Genomic DNA, 15,562 nt, shown 5'->3' on the forward strand with positions numbered 1-15,562 from the left:
CCATTTTCTATGCTTTTGTATCTATTCAGTATTTTTCTTCAAAAAATTTTTGTTTTTTAAAAAAATTGAGTCAGAAAAAATTATAGATTTTTCCTATATTGTCTATCTTTTGAACATTGGTGCATCTCAGTATCAGGGTCTCTACACAAACCATTTATAGAAAAGCACATAAGAAAAATGCATACTTCATCACCAATCCTTTATCTTCTCATTCAGATCCTCCTGTTAGACAGTAACCTCAGGGTCTCTACCTGTTTTACTGACTACCGTATCTTCAGTGCTAGAACATCTGGCCAATGAAAGCATTTGGCACATAACTGACAAATGAATGAGTGAAGGATATATACTTTTCTCTTTTCAAGTTTTAGATATGCTGATATCTTCTCATATTAAGTTTCAAAATAGAATACATGTTAAAAGTCAGGTGAGAAAAAAAATGTACAGGGAACTATCTTTTTCTGAATCTCACAACTTGCTAAAGGTGGCTGTTATGGGTTGAACTGTGTCCTCTCCAAAGAAGATGGGTTGAAGTCCTAACCTCTGGGACCTCAGAATGTGACATTATTTGGACATAGGGTCTTTGCAGGTGTAATTAGTTAAGGTGAGGTCATACTAGAGAGGGTGGGTCCCTGATCCAATATGACTGGTGTCCTTATAAGAACATAGCCTTGTTAAGACAGAGGCACAGGGAGAAGGCCACATGAAGACAGAGGATTGGGGCGATATGTATACAAGCTAAGGAATGTCGAAGACTGCCAGCCCGAACCACCAGAAGCTGGGAAGGATTCCCCTACAGGCTTCAAGGGAGGTTGGCCCTGCTGACACCTTGATTTCAGACTTCAAGCCTGCAGAACTGTGAGACAATACATTTCTGTTGTTTTAAGCTTGTGGTACTTGGTTAAGGCAGGCAGCCCGAGGAAACCAACAGTGGCCTTAACTTTGAATTCTTGCAAATAATGGGGGAGGAGGAAATAGTCACCTGAGCATCATGATCTACAAGTTTTCAATGACTTTCCGGTTTATTTTCTGATAATGGAGAATATGCCCAGTCAACTCAGGAACGCCAGAAAAGTAAACAATAAAGGATACACACAAAACAACAGGTGACTGAAATTTTAATATGCCTAGGTATTCACATAAAAACTGTAAAAATCAGCATTACAACATTGGTCTTCAAAGATTAACATTTACAACTGTAGTAAAATAAAGTTTCACAAAGTCAAATTTCCTTAACACTTCATTTCAATATTAATCTCTTTACAGTTCATCAAGTTGGTATTATTTCATCTTTCTTTCTTTTTTTTTTTTTTTTGCGGTATGCGGGCCTCTCACTGTTGTGGCCTCTCCCGTTGTGGAGCACAGGCTCCGGACGCACAGGCTCAGCGGCCATGGCTCACGGGCCCAGCCGCACCGCGGCATGTGGGATCTTCCCAGGCCGGGGCACGAACCCGTGTCCCCTGCATCGGCAGGTGGACTCTCAACCACTGCGCCACCAGGGAAGCCCCTCATCTTTCTTTTTTTATTAAAGCATGGGTGCTCTTCTTATGCAAAATGTTAACATGGGGTCCCAATATGTAAAACAGAATGTGCAGCTGTTCTAGTTTGGGGGGCGGTCCAGAGGGAGCCTAGCCTCACACTTTCCACAGTATCACCTCTTAAGACTCTCAGCACCCTAAGCATAGTCTGAGAACCATGGATTGAAAATAGTAACAATATACACTAAATAAGATATCATTGACAAAGAAGAAGTAGGAAGTTTATTCAGTATCCAATACTTGGTCCGCCTTCGCTTTTCCACATTCTTTTCTTTGGTTTCATCACTTCGAAAATTCCTCCAGTATTAATTGTTTGAATGGCAACTATATGAAGCAGAAATTGTATTTCTACACCTGGGAAATTATCTACAAGATAGATGCTGCTGAATAGGGAACCAATAACAATGATTTTTTTAAACATTTTTAAAGCAGTCTCTTGTTCACATTAATAAAAATAAAACATTTCTCATGAATAAAGCCTCAAAGCCAAGATAATTCTTGGGACAATGAAGCATTCCAATAAATCAAAGGGAGATTCTAAGCAGATGCAACATCATGGGGCCTTAGGATGGACATCTAAACAGGACAGAAATGGCAACAATATTCACACAATCCTTGTATTCGAGGTTTACAGGAAGGGCTGGGCTGTGGGGACGTTGAGAGATGTGCACGGTGATGCTATTAAAGATAAGAAGGCTGCACTGGACCCCAGTAGGCACAGGGCCACAGGGAAGCATCTGCTTAAGGCGACGTGTGTAAGATTTATTTACAGCACACAAAAAAGAAAGTCATAAGGCCATGGCCTTGGGTTAGCTGGCTGGACTTGCTCTTTAAGGTCCTTTCCTTGAGACTTATTCTATGTAGTTTATTCATTCCACAAACAACGTCTATATATAGTTCACAAACACTAATGCAGTGCTTACAAATGTGCCAGGCTCTAAGTGCTTTACGAATATTGACTCATTTAATCCTCATAACAACCCTAGGAGGTAGGTCCTATGATGAGCCCCATTTTACAGATGAGGAAATAGGCACAGGCAGATTAAACAACTCGCCCAAGATCATAAGGCTTCAAATGGTGAATTCAAACCCCTTTCAAGGGCAGAAATGACATCTTTGGCTAGGAAGAGAAATTTGTCCTAAAAGAATCCCAGGAACTGGCCTAAGTAAGAAAGGAAAAAGCAGCACCAGAATTGACACTCCACTTGATCATCAACCACAAGGACACAATGCTTAAATCAATTTTAACAAGATAAATATAAATTGTACACAGATGAATCCAGAATTTCTTCCACTCTTAGTAAAGGCCCTTAGTAAATTTGAATTTGTTTTGAAATGTCTGAAATGCAATCACATACTGTTTTAACTTGACATACCAGCTAAACCAACTACAAGCTGATTCAGGAGGCATTTGCTTCTCTATCACAGAGACGAGCATAAAAAAAGACAGTAAATAAATATGAAGCTTGATATAAAAAAGTGGTTTCAAATAAGTTTTAAGAATAACCCTGTACATCCCAATTCATTACTTTATCATATTCTTGAATCCTTTGCTTTATGTGAGAAAGTTTATTCTTCAGATAATCACAGCGTTCTTTTTTTTCCAGAAATGTAGGATCCTAGAAAAGAAACATAGCTATTATCTCAGCCTCTGGCTTCCTGAGCAAAAAACACAGAAACACACATTATCACCCAGAAAATGACCTTTCATAGCAGATTTTCCTGCGGCAGATTTCAAAATCTGCCTAACAAGAATAACAGGTAAGCTCTCTACATTTTTTTCAGTGGATTTTATTTTTTAGAAGCTTTTGGTTCACGCGAAATTGAGTCGAAGTAGAGAGCTGAGGCGCTCTTGAGTATTAAAATACATTAAAAAGTAATTAATGGATTAATAAAAGCTCCCTCCATCCTCTACTAATTTGTGCAATTAAGTTAAGGATGGAATTAGAAACCTGTAAAAGAACTTAATCTTTGTGAATGAAATGTGGGTGAAGAGCTCTATATGGGTGCTCATTTCCCTGGGTTCCTAAATCAGGACACAGCAGAATGTATTCAGGACAGAGACGAGAAGAAAAGGCACCCAGGGGCTTCCCTGGTGGTTCAGTGTTTAAGAATCTGCCTGTCAGTGCAGAGGACATGGGTTCGGCCCTGGTCCGGGAAGATCCCACATGCCGCAGAGCAACTAAGCCTGTGCGCCACAACTACTGAGCCCACACGCTGTAACTACTGAAACCTGTGTGCTCTAGGGCCCACGTGTCATAACTACTGAGCCCGTGTGCTGCAACTACTGAAGCCTGCACTCTGCAATAAGAAAAGCCACCACAATGAGAAGCCCGTGCACTGCAACGAAGAGTAGACCCCACTCGCTGCAACTAGAGGAAGCCTGCGCGCAGAGCAACGAACACCCAACGCAGCCAAAAGGTAAATTAAAAAAAAAAAAGGCACCCAGCAGCCACCCATGGTCCCTAACAAGTAGCATCTTAAGAAATACAAAAAAAGAACTACTTTAGCTGCAAGAATCTAAAGTCACCACTGTACCTGGATAAGAATACACTTTAAAGAAGAAAATGGTTTTACTCACATTCCTTTTTTTCTTAAACTCTTCATGGACTCTTGAAATTCTCTCATGTTCCTAAAAATAATATACTGTATATGTGAACGAAAATACTTGCAGTTACTCACATCATATCTCAAGAATGTCTCAAGAGTACAGTGGGCATAAGAACAGAAAACAATTTTTACCTAAGACTATAATGAAAATATTCATACACGAACAAATTCAACTCACTGGATAAATATTTGAGGGCTTACTCTTTGCCAGGCCCTGAGATCCAGGGATGAACAGTAGGGCGAGGCCCCTGCTCGTGTAAAACCTGGACTGAGTTCCAGTGCCACTGCTTGCCGGCGGTGTGACTTGGGCAAGCTCTTTACCGTAAGGCTTGGTTTCCTTATCAGTAAAATGGGAATAATAACCATAACTGTCTCATAGTGTTGTGAGAAGGTTCATTTATTTGAAATGATCCTTCTAAAGTGCTTGGCACATAATAACCACATTAGCTATAATTAGGTAGCATTTTCATCCCCTTTGGCAAGTTGACACTATTCAACTTTTGAAAATAGCTAATATGAGGCTCCTTCCAACTTTATTCTAAGTTTAATAATAAATATGAAATTTGTTAAAGGGTTGAATAGTCTATCCAAAGGAAATAGGTTACTAGAGCAATGCCCTCATTTATCCAGGTAAACCTATGCTTTGGAGATTGCGAAGCACTGTACACCTAATAAATACAAAATAAAATGTAATAATTTATGTTCTAAAAGCTTCCCCTGAGAACATTGTCCATCACAAATCCACATCCTTTTCCCAATATATTTTAACTCTTCAATGTTTTTCACATACTAAGATCATGAGTATTGTTTGTGTTTTGACTGCTTGCCATCAGTGAGATGAACCTGGTTATTCAGTTGTCATCTACATTAACAGGTCCTGGCCTGGGAGTGAACTAGCTGCCTGGGGGCAGGGGTGCTGTGCTGGAGACGCAAGCAGAGATGAGAGCTGTAAAAATCTATCCTAGAGTCAGTCAGAGACTGAATTAGGAGGGTGAGGACCGGAGAGATTATTTTGAGCAAAACTCCTATTGGATGGGCTTAGAAAAGTCATGTGATGGTTTAATTTTTCACGGGTGCATGAGCAGGTGTGTGTGAGAACCCATGCCCCCAGCAGGCCCGCTGGGCACAGAGACACTTCCCTGGGGATGCGCTAGGGGACGAGTGAGCCTTGCCGGCAGACTCTTGCCCACCGCAAAGCTCAGCCTGTGAAGAAGTTCATTTTTGTGATACACTTGATATCTCCACTTTAGATAAGGCCTGGAGGAGACACCGAGACTCACTACATTTGGCTGTCATTTGGCTACTTACTTGCCAAGCCATGCTGAAAACCAAAGGAAATGACTATTGTGAGATTGTGTGGGAGGACTGTGGGAGGACTCAGTTTCTCAGCACCTGCTGTAAGCAGGACCCTCCCACCCCCAATCGCACACCACAGCCTGAGCCCTTGCCCACGCATACACAGCCTACACACCCGACGCCTCTGGGCCTGGGCTCAAAGGCCACACGTCACGCTCAGGTTTCTCAGCGTTATGTCTGTTAACCAGCTTGCTCTTCCCAACCTGCGGTGATCCCGACGCTTGGTGCCTGCTCCTTCTTTCCTGCACTCCTTTGAGGGCATCTAAACTTGGTCACCCTTCTTGGACCTGTGCACCTTGCCTGTTCTCCAAATGGAACTAACTGACCCTGAACCTGCAGTATGTGCTGGATTTCTCCTGCTTCCTGGTACTGGCATCTCTTAGCCAACACCCTTCCATCACTCCAAGACTGGGAAAATGTCACTACTCTATACATTTGGCTTAGAGGACTTGGAATTACAACTCATTTAAATGTACACTTAAAGGTCTGGTCAAAACAAAGATGCCCAACTAATGCAGGTCTCAGGAGAAGAATCTATCTATCTATCTATATAAAAAATGTGTGTATATATTATATATACATACATTTGACATTTACTAAAAAATGCTGTATGTTTTTAAAATTTCAATTACACAAACAGATTAGATGAATACATTCTCTTTAAAAAGGATAGGATATTACACACAAATGTTCATAGCAGCATTATTTATAATAGCCAAAAAGTGGAAACAAACAAAAAAAAAGTGGAAACAACCCACTGTCCATCATCTGATAAATGGATTAAAAAATGTGGTATATTCATACAATGGAATATTATTTCACCACAAAAAATAATGAAATATTGATTCTTGACACATAGATGAACCTTGAAAACATGATGCTAAGCAAAAGAAGCCAGACATGAGGCCACATATTATATCACTGCATTTACCCATACAGAGAGAAAGTACATTAGTAGTTGTCAGTGGTTGGAGAGAGGGGAAATGGGGAAAAAGTGCTAATGGGTATGGGTTATTTCTTGGGGGGTGATGAAAATGTTCTGGAATTACAGTGGTAACGGTTATACCCCTTTGTGAAAATACTAAAACCCACTGAATTGTACACTTAAAAGCAGTGAATTTTATGGTATGCGAATTATTTCTCAATGAAAAAATATATGTCAGGTAAAAAATGCCATTGATTATGAGGGCATCCTGATTTCCCAGATATTAAAATGTGAAGAAAAAAAAAGACAGAACATTAGAGAAAACACTTCAGTCCCCTATGACTGCCATCTCCACCCTCGTTTTCCTCTCTGCCATAATCACGGTTATTGGTCTGAAGCATGAGCCCTGTAGCTCATGTATGCAGCCTTAGATCCACTCTCCGTCCCTACCCACTGTGTTCTCTGGGCTTGGGGTGCTAACTGCTTGGCTGTGACTTACCCTGGAGAATGCATGGCCACTGGCAGCTCCTCTACACCCACGTCCACCATTTGTGAATAAACCTTCCTCAAATTACCTCAAATTACCTTAGAGTGTGCTATCTGTCTCCTTTGGGAGCCTGATTGACCCGGTATGTATGTTAGGCAAATTTATACTTTACTTAAGTAAGAAAATAAAATACTGTTTAATAATTGAAGGCAAAAGACATTAAATTATATATTTTGAACTGTCACCCTGCCAGTGAGCTTCCTAGACAGCAGATGCAGATGGTTATGCCTTCTCTCCACTTCAGACGAAGTCAGAGTTCATCCTTCCGCCATCAGAACTCCTCGCCAGCAGCTGCAGGCACTCACCTGCTGGTTTTCTGAACGATGCGGCAATCTGCTCATCACTGCATCCAGCTCATCAAACTTCTTCAAGACGGCTTGAACTTCTGCAGAGAGCTCTTTGTACTCTGAAAACTGGTCCTGGAACACAGCTTTATAGCGTTCTCGTTCATCATCCGTCTGAATCATAGGGTATTTCCTGAGGAAAAAAAATAAACCAAAGTTGAGGTGTGGCCAAGATGGCAGAGGAGGAAGACCCTGAGCCCACCTTCTCCCACGGGCATGCCCAAGTTACAACTATCTACAGAGCAACTACTGATGAGAAAGACTGGACGACTAGCAGAAGATATCTTCTACAATTAAAGATATAAAGTAGGCACCACCAGATGGATAGGAGAGTAGAGACATGGTATAGTCAAGACCCATACCCTTGGGTGGGTGACCCACAAATGGGAGGATAATTGCAAGTGCAGAGGGTCTTCCCAATGAGGTGTCTAAGCCCCACACTGGGCTCCCCAGCATTGGGAAGACAAGTCCCGAGAATGTTTGGTTTTGAAGGTCATCAGGGCTGACTTTCGGGACTCTGAGGGCTGTGGGAAATAGAGACTCCATCCTTACAGGGCGCACACAAAATCTCACACGCTCCAGGACCCAAAGCAGAAGCAGTGATCTGAAAGGAGCCTGGGTCAGACCCACCTGCTGATCCTGGAGAGCCTCCTGCAGAGGCAGGAGGCCACTGGAGCTCACCCTGGAGACACAGACACTGACAGTAGCTATGTTGGGGAGCTCATTCTACCACGAGGACACTGGTGCTGGCAGGCGCCATTTGGTAATCCTCCCTCTAGCTTGCTGGCAAAGGGACTGGGCCCTGCCCACCAGCCTGTCAGCACCAGTACTGGGATGCCTCAGGCCAAGCAGCTAGCCAGGTGGGGACACAGTGCCACCCACCAAGAGGCCAGCTGTCTTAAGATCTCCTGATCCCCCTGGTGGATGGGGCCAGGATCCCATCCACCAGAGGACCAACACCAGCTCTGGGATGCCTGGGCCCTGCAGCCAGAGACCCCAGGACCCAGCTCTGCCCACCAGTGGGCCAGCACTAGCTCCAGGACCCCAGGACCTGGCCCCATCGACGAGCGGGCTGGTACTAGCCCCAGGATCCCCTGGGTCCCAGCCCTGTCTACCAGCAGGCTGAAGTCACGGGACCCCCAGACGCCAGCACACCCACCAGAAGGCCAACGTCAGCACTGAGACACTCTGGGCCCCTAAGCCAGCTGCCCTGGGATCTGACACCAGCTTTGAGACACCTGGACCCCACACAGCCAGCCATGTCAGGAACCGGTCTCACTCAAGCAGGCTGACACTAGATATGGGATCCCCAGGCCTGCAACCACCAACCCTGGAAACCAGCTCTGCCCATCCATGGACCAGCACTAGCCCTGGGACCCCTCAGGACTCCATAGACAGCAACCTTACGACCCAACTCCACCCACCAGTGGCTGGTAGCCTCCACACAAGGCAGGGCCTGGCAACCAACAGGACTGGGGGCTGGCCATGCCCATCAGACCACCCACAGTAGTCAGCCTGCCACAACAGAAGGACCCACGCAGCCCACATAGGGGACACCCTTAGAGCATATAGCCCTGGTGACCAGAAGGGAGTGCGCTGCTGGGACACACAGGACGTCTTCTACAAAAGGCCACTTCTCCAAGGTCGAGAAACAAAACCAACCTACCAAACACACAGAAATAAAACAGCACATTAGGCAAAATTAGGCTACAGGCAATTATGTTCCAAGTGAAGCAATACGATAAAACTCCAGAAAAACCAAGTAAAGTGGAAATAGGCAAACTACCCAATAATACTTGTAAAGACGTTCAAAGAACTTGGGAGAAGAATGGATGAACAGAGTGAGAAGTTAAAAGTTTTAAACAAAGAGTGAAAAAATAAAAAGACATATTAAGCAGAGCTGAAGAATACAGTAACTAAAATGAAAAATATACTAAAAGGAATCAACAGTAGATTCGATGATACAGAGCAGTGGATCAGCTAACTGGAAGACAGAGCAGTGGAAATGACTCAAGCGGAACAGAAAAAAGAAAAGAAAAAAAAAATGAGAACAGTTTAAGAGAACTCTGGGACAACATCATGCATACTAACATTCACATTATAGGGGTCCCAGAAGGCGAATAGAGAGAGAAAGGGGCAGAGAACATATTTGGAGACATAATAGCTGAAAACTTCCTTAACCTGGGCAGCAAGGGAAAAGCAACAATTTACTACAAGGGAACTGGCATAAGGCTATCACATGACTTTTCAGTAGAAACTCTGCATGCCAGAAAGAAGTGACATAATATATTTAAAGTGATGATAAGGAAACACCTACAACCAAGAACACTCTACCTCAGTGGTCCCCACCCTTTTTGGCTCTAGGGACCAGTTTCATGGAAGACAGTTTTTCCATGGACGGGGTGGGGGTGTGGGATGGGTCAGGTGGATTGTGAGTGATGGGGAGCAACGCGGAGCCGCAGATGAAGCTTCGCTCGCTTGCCTACCCCTCACCTGCTGTGCGGCCCAGTTCCTAACAGGGACTGGTACCAGCCCGCGGCCCTGGGGTTGGGGACCCCTGCTCTACCTGACAAGGCTTTTGTTCAGACTTGTTGGAGAGATCAAAAGTTTTACAGACAAGCAAAAGATAAAAGAGTCAGTACCACCAAACCAGCTTTACAAGAAATGTTAAAGGAACTTCTTTAAGTAGAAAAGAAAAGGCCACAGCTAGAAATCTGAAAATTACAAAAGGAAAAATCTTATTGGCAAAGGCAAATATACAGTAAAGGTAGTAAATCAGCACTGTTATAAAGCTAGTAGGAATGTTAAAAGACAGAAGTCATAAAGTCATCTATATCCCCAATAAGTAGTTAAGGGAGACACAAAACAAAAAGATGTAAAATTTGATGTCAAAAACAGTAAACGCTGGGGATGGAGAGCAAAAGTATAGGGTTGTTAAAATGTGTTCAAACTTAAGACATCAGCAACTTAAAATAATCACAGATAGATACATATATATATACAGTTTGCTATGTATAAACCTCATGGTAACCCAAACCAAAAATCTGTAATTGATGGGACTTCCCTGGTGGTCCAGTGGCTAAGACTCCACACTCCCAATGCAGGAGGCCCAGGTTCAATCTCTGGTCCTGGAACTAGATCCCACATGCATACCGCAACTAAGAGTTCATGTGGCAACTAAAGATCCCGCATGCCACAATGGAGATACCACATGCCGCAACTAAGACCCGGTGTGGCCAAATAAATAGATAAATATTAAAAAAAAAATCTATAATAGATACACACACAAAAAAGAGCAAGAAATCCAAACATAACACTAATGATAGTCATCAAATCATAAGGGAAGAGAGCAAAAGAAGAAGAAAGGAACAAAAAAGAACCATAAAAACAACTCCCAAACAATTAACAAAATGTCAATATGTACACACCTATGAATAATTATTTTAAATGTAAATGGACTAAATGCTCCAATCAAAAGACACAGAATGTTTGAAAGGAGTATTACTGAGCCATAAAAAAGAATGAATGTTATGTGGCAGGCTGGATGGGAGGGGAGTTTGGGGGAGAATGGATACATGCATATGTATGGCTGAGTCCCTTTGCTGTGCACCTGAAACTATCACAACATTGTTAATCGGCTATACTCCAAAACAAAATAAAAAGTTAAAAAAAAAAAAGGAATGAAATCTTGCCATTTGCAACAACATGGATGGACCTAGAGGGTATCATGCTTGCTGAAATAAGTCAAACAGAGAAAGACAAATACTGTATGATTTCACTTACATGTGGAATCTAGAAAACAAAATAACTGAACAAACATAACCAAACAGAAACAGACTCATAGGTACAGAGAACAAACAGGTGGTTGCCAGAGGGGTGGGGGGTGGGGGAAGTGAAGCAATAGGTGAGGGAGATTAAGAGGTAAAAACTTTCAGATGCAAAATAAATGAGTCACAGGTACAACATGTACAGTATGGGGAATATAGTCAATAACTACGTAATATCTTTGTACGGTGACAGATAATAACCAGAGTTATCCTGGGGATGATTTTGAAATGTATAGAAATATACATTTCACTATGTTGTGCACCAGGAACTAACAGTGCTGTAGGTCAATTATACTTCAAAAACAAACAGACAAACTCATAGAAAAAGAGATCAGATGTGTGGTTACCAGAGGCGGGGGGAGGAAGTAGGGGGAGAGGGAATTGGATGAAGGTAGTCAAAACCTATAAACTTCCAGTTATAAGATAAATAAGTATTAGCGATATAATGTACAACATGATAAATATAATTAACACTGCTGTATGTTACATATGAAAGTTAAGAGAGTAAATCCTAAGAGTTCTCATCACAAGGAAAAATTTTTTTTTCTATTTCTTTAATTTTTTATCTATATGAGATGATGGATGGCCACTAAACCTACTGTGATAATCATTTCAGGATGCATGTAAGTCAAATCATTATGCTGTACATTTCAAACTTATACACTGCTATAGGTCAATTATATCTCAATAAAACTGGAAGAAAAAAATAAACTGAAGTGATAACTTTTTCACTAAAACAAGAGGAACAGGAAATCAGCTTATTAGCTTATTCCTCAACGACCATACTGTACCTTCAATTCAATATACTACCTCCCAGGAAACAAACAACTGTTCAAATATAATTGACTTTAAGCAGAGTATTAACTTGTAGACAAACAGAAAAGAGAAAACCCAAATGGAACCTCTCTATTTTTACCTTGAAGAAGGACTTAGGTAGATACTCACGCCACATAGTCTGGCATCACGATTGGTTTCGGGATGTGGCCAGCGGGGATATGTCCACTCAGTAGCTCAGGTTTCATTTTTTTTGCTCTCAGTTCTTTAAAATTAACTTCTTGGTCTCTCTGTCTGTCACAACCGGTGGCCATGTCACACTACAGTTAGAGAGAAAAAGAGGATTTATTTATAAATGAAGGCAGAAGAACAAACAAAAATCCCAACTTTATTCTTAGAAGAAACCTGGGGGGTGAGAGCAGGAGGAAGAAGAGTAGAGACAGCAATCAACAATTTCCCTTCAGAATTACGTGTTTTATAGTCACAGAGTTGTTCAGAACACTTCTGGAACAGTTAAGGGAAACAGTGAGCTACGAGAGTATATAATAGATTAAACACCCTCTAATCCCAGTTGTGGGATCATCAAAGGTGGATGATGAAATGGTAAATATGTCTTAAGTACATTTAAGACGTATACCCCAACTAACTGTAAAAGAACAGAAAATGTAGTTCAAAATAAGAAATTCAGCGATAAAAATGGAACAAGTCGGGCTTCCCTGGTGGCGCAGTGGTTGAGAGTCCGCCTGCCGATGCAGGGGACACGGGTTCATGCCCCGGTCCGGGATGATCCCACGTGCGGCTGGGCCTGTGAGCCATGGCCGCTGAGCCTGTGCGTCTGGAGCCTGTGCTCCGCAGAGGGAGAGGCCACAACAGTGAGAGGCCCGCATACCCCAAAAAAGAAAAAAAAAAAAAAAAAAGGAACAAGTCAACTTAAATGGAAAGAGAAAAAAATGACACCAGCAACTTGAGATGAATCAATTACAAGTAGCCACTGAATAGGTCAGAATGGGGGACGAGTCACATTGTTTCATCATCTGAAAAAGACAGCAAGCAAAACCAAGGGAAGGGCGGTGGATGGCTTTACTTTCCCAGGTGTTCTTAACCTGCGGTTCCTTGAAGAGGTCTACGGGAATGCTGGAGACAGTGGTTTAAGTCACCTGGCTTCTACACTGGAGAGCTCCTAGAGGTCTCTGTAGGAAAAGGATCCTTCAAAGAGGGGGAAAGAACATGAGACAGAAATGCCCAAGGAGGAAGCATGGGGACAGACCTTAAGAGCTAAAATAGGGCTTCCCTGGTGGTGCAGTGGTTAATAAGCATCCACCTGTCAATGCAGGGGACACAGGTTTGAGCCCTGGTCCGGGAAGACCCCACATGTGCGAAGCAACTGGGCCCGTGTGCCACAGCAACTGAGCCTGCGCTCTAGAGCCCACGAGCCACAACTACTGAGCCTGCGTGCCGCAACTACTGAAGCCCACGCTCTAGAGCCCACGTACCACAACTACTGAGCCCACGTGCCACAACTACTGAGCCCGCATGCCACAACTACTGAAGCCCACGTGTCTAGAGCCTGTGCTCCGCAGCAAGAGAAGCCACCGCAATGAGAAGCCTGCGCACCACAAAGAAGAACAGCCCCCGCTCACTGCAACTAGAGAAAGCTGGCGCACAGCAATGAAGACCCAATGCAGCCAAATAAATAAATAAATAATTTTTTTTTTTTTTTTAAGAAAAGAGCTAAAATAGCCAACAGGAGGGACGCGGAAGTGGAAGACCCAGGGGAGCCCACTCCAGAACGGGCAGGGCGAGGTGGATGTGCAGCTTTGGGGTTGGGAAAAGAGTGCTTGGGGGCCCCACTAGGCAGCACCCAGAACACCAACCAAATTGGTGAGGCTGGTGGATGTCAGGAGAGGGGTTTCCATGTTACACATAAAGGAGCAAGGTTCAGAGAGGTTCAGTAAATTCTCCAAGGTCTCAAGGCTCTGAGTGGAAAAGCCACAATGAAAACCCAGCACTTTTCTGGGAATTCCCTGGCAGTCCAGCGGTTACAGCTCCTCGCTCTTACGGCCGAGGGACTGGGTCCTATAAGCTGCATGGCACAGCCAAAAAAAACCACCTAAAAACCAAAGCCCAACCAACCAACCAACCAAACAAGCCAGCACTTTTTTGGCTTGTTGATTCTTTAAATGAGCAACACGAGGAAACAGTTTACTTAAACGTATACCGCTCAATCCTAAAGCTAGAAATGAGTTTGTGATGGGGAGGGGGCGGGCAAAGCCATCCTGCTTGAGCATGTTGATCCTATGACACAGAAGAAAGCTCCCTCCACTCACCCCTTGGGGCTTCAGTCCATGCTCGCTGAGTTAAACTCACTGAGCTAATAACTGAGCTGCTTGAGAGGGACCTGACTCCATTGAAAACAAAATATAAAACAAGATTTTAAAAAACCTTGCTCTTTACCTTGTCAGGCAGCTTTTAAAATCCTTTGTTTCCTGATTCCTCTATCTCTGAGGCTGCCTTTGAGTTCTGGTTTAACATTAGCTCATTCTAGAAACAACCAGCTGTTAACTCACCAAATAGCGCAGCCCACAGATCAGTGGATTAGTCGGATTAGACGTGGAGGCTGCTGACCTGCCATGGGGTAGGGCTACCAAGAGGGGAAGTTTGCACCCGAGGCGCTGGGTGAAAGGGGAACCAGGTCCCCTCGGCCAGAAAGGACGCCCAGCCATCGGCCCCAAACAGCAAGAACATGAGTGGGGAGCAAAAAACCCAGAGGAAAGGAGATCAAACAAGAGTATTTTAGGAAACATATTCTGAGGTCAGTTATCTATCCCACTTTGTTCCTCGCTGGTCGGGATGCCATTTCTTCATCCTCATGAATTCTTTTATGTTTAATCTTAAAAATCCATCATGGTATTAAAATTAGGGGAAACTTTTTTGGCTTAAATAAGTGGATTTCCATTTCATGGCATCCCTTTTTAGCTTCTAAGTATTTAACCATCCATTTCTCCCACGGCTGCCTGAGGAGTGGCCAGGGAGCACACTGACTCCCTAGTCAGCAGCCCCAGGTGTCAGGCTCGGTTTTCCTGGTCAAAATCACGAATTCTACCCAGGTAGTCACGTTGTGGAGGAGAGTCCATATGAGTTTTCTCCCCCCTCAGGTAAAGTTTTTTGAAGCATAAACTATTCATTTTCCTTACTTGCCCATCTCTAATTCCAAGATTCACCTTTTAATATAAAAGGAGAGTTCTAAGAAGTCAGAATATTTCCACACAGACTATTTCACCTGCTTTACTTTTTTTTTTTTTTTCTGTTATTATGCTCTTAAAATTTTCTTTCACTCTTTTTGGGTGAACCTCACTGACCACCAGTGCAGAAAACCCTACTGGGGAAAAAATATCTAGAACTAGATATGACTCAAAAAATTAAAATCTCTTCGGTCCTTCATGGGAAGGAGGTAGTTGGGCTCCAGCCCTGGGACACACCACTTTCAAACAGTACTCCTGATTACAAACAAACGGCCCCAGATTTCATGACCTTTCTTTGCACCTAGCAAAAACCAGCCTTGTCAGCACATATAAGAAAAGCTTTACTATGAAGCAAGAGAAAGTAATTAAGCCATGGGGTAAGTACTGCTATGGATATAATTA

General features: G+C 43.1%; 1 protein-coding gene across 7 annotated transcripts in view; it reads right to left on the minus strand.

Moving 5' to 3' along the window:
* Positions 1-1,098: 1,098 nt before the first annotated feature.
* Positions 1,099-15,562, minus strand: part of MARVELD2 (MARVEL domain containing 2) — a 28,648-nt gene continuing 14,184 nt past the window's right edge. For all 7 annotated transcript variants that reach the window (XM_049707698.1, XM_049707697.1, XM_033429954.2 and 4 more), the window contains 4 exons: positions 12,090-12,238; positions 7,279-7,450; positions 4,117-4,167; positions 1,099-3,154 (listed from right to left, as the gene is read on the minus strand). In XM_049707698.1, coding sequence (XP_049563655.1) covers positions 3,032-3,154; positions 4,117-4,167; positions 7,279-7,450; positions 12,090-12,238 — 495 coding nt within the window. In that variant the 3' untranslated portion in view covers positions 1,099-3,031. The remainder of the gene's footprint in view (positions 3,155-4,116; positions 4,168-7,278; positions 7,451-12,089; positions 12,239-15,562) is intronic.

The sequence above is a fragment of the Orcinus orca genome, chromosome 3, assembly GCF_937001465.1.
Source record: "Orcinus orca chromosome 3, mOrcOrc1.1, whole genome shotgun sequence".
NCBI lineage: Eukaryota > Metazoa > Chordata > Mammalia > Artiodactyla > Delphinidae > Orcinus > Orcinus orca.